We start from the raw sequence: 1,010 nt of genomic DNA on the forward strand, positions 1-1,010 counted from the left end.
ATACAGACGTGTAAAACTGTAAACAAATCCACCTTGTGGGGCCACTGCGACCGTGTCCTTCAGGCTGGGCACTTGGGAGAGGCAAGGGGGTCCCAGGGGCTGGAGAACAAGCTGTGCTCTACAGCCGGGTGGGCTCTTCCTCGCTGTCACTGCAGTTTCCACAACAGTCCTGAAGTCAGAAGGGCAAGGAGAGGGAGGAGGGAGGGAGAGAGGAGCACAGCAAGCAGAGGGTGAGCACGGTCACACAACCCAGCCTACAGCTGCCCTCCTGCAGGGCTGGGCCAGGTCCCCCCGCCCCCAGCCTGTGTGTGGGAGAGCTACATGGAGGCAAGGGGCTGGAAAGGACCCCCAGACTGCAGAGAACAGTCCAGCTGCATCTGGAGGTTCAGCCCCTGGCAGACAGACTGGTGAGCACGCAGCTGGCTAGCTCAGAAGCTGTGAGGAAGCTGGGGACTGCAGCCACCCAGGGACACAGCTCAGTGCCAGCACAGATGCTCAGCCCCGCCCAGAGCTCAGCTGGCCACGAAAGCAGCTGAAGCCCTTTTTGCTGAAATGGGAGTCTGAGCACGGGGCAATGCCAAACCCTTCACAGTTTCTCAACCCTTCTATGTGTCCCGGACATCCGGAGAGGAGTGAAGGAAACTTCCCACAGCCCCCTGGGAGCAGAACTCCCAGCAGCGGCAGTGCAGGGGCAACTTTGGCTCAAGCTGAAGGCAAGGCCTCCCCCACAAAGGCAGCAAGAGCAGGGATGCGGGATTAGTGGCTCAGGGGGCAGTTAGAACAACAAGCAGGTTGTGCTCTGCCAGGGGAAGGGGATAGGCACTGAAGGATAACACTCCTCTTTCCCAGATCTTGCCATGTCCGTGGGCCACCGGGTATTTCCCTGAGCAGAGCAGCCAGGAGTGACTGCTCACCTCTGGAAAGAGAAAACACGTGGGAAATCACAGCTCAACCCCTGCTACAACAGCTGCCCATCCTCTGGCAGGTGCTGCCTGCCTCGGGAAGGGCTG

General features: G+C 59.8%; 1 protein-coding gene across 2 annotated transcripts in view; it reads right to left on the minus strand.

Annotated features, from left to right (window-relative positions):
* The window catches only part of GRK6 (G protein-coupled receptor kinase 6), an 11,363-nt gene continuing 10,353 nt past the window's right edge, over positions 1-1,010 (minus strand). Inside the window, exon 15 of one of the 2 annotated variants that reach the window (XM_008628981.2) lies at positions 1-169. In XM_008628981.2, coding sequence (XP_008627203.1) covers positions 119-169 — 51 coding nt within the window. In that variant the 3' untranslated portion in view covers positions 1-118. Of the gene's footprint in view, positions 917-1,010 lie in introns of both variants that reach the window. The other variant, XM_017728188.1, reaches the window with a different exon arrangement.

The sequence above is a fragment of the Corvus brachyrhynchos genome, unplaced genomic scaffold (genome assembly GCF_000691975.1).
Source record: "Corvus brachyrhynchos isolate BGI_N302 unplaced genomic scaffold, ASM69197v1 scaffold21, whole genome shotgun sequence".
Lineage (NCBI taxonomy): Eukaryota > Metazoa > Chordata > Aves > Passeriformes > Corvidae > Corvus > Corvus brachyrhynchos.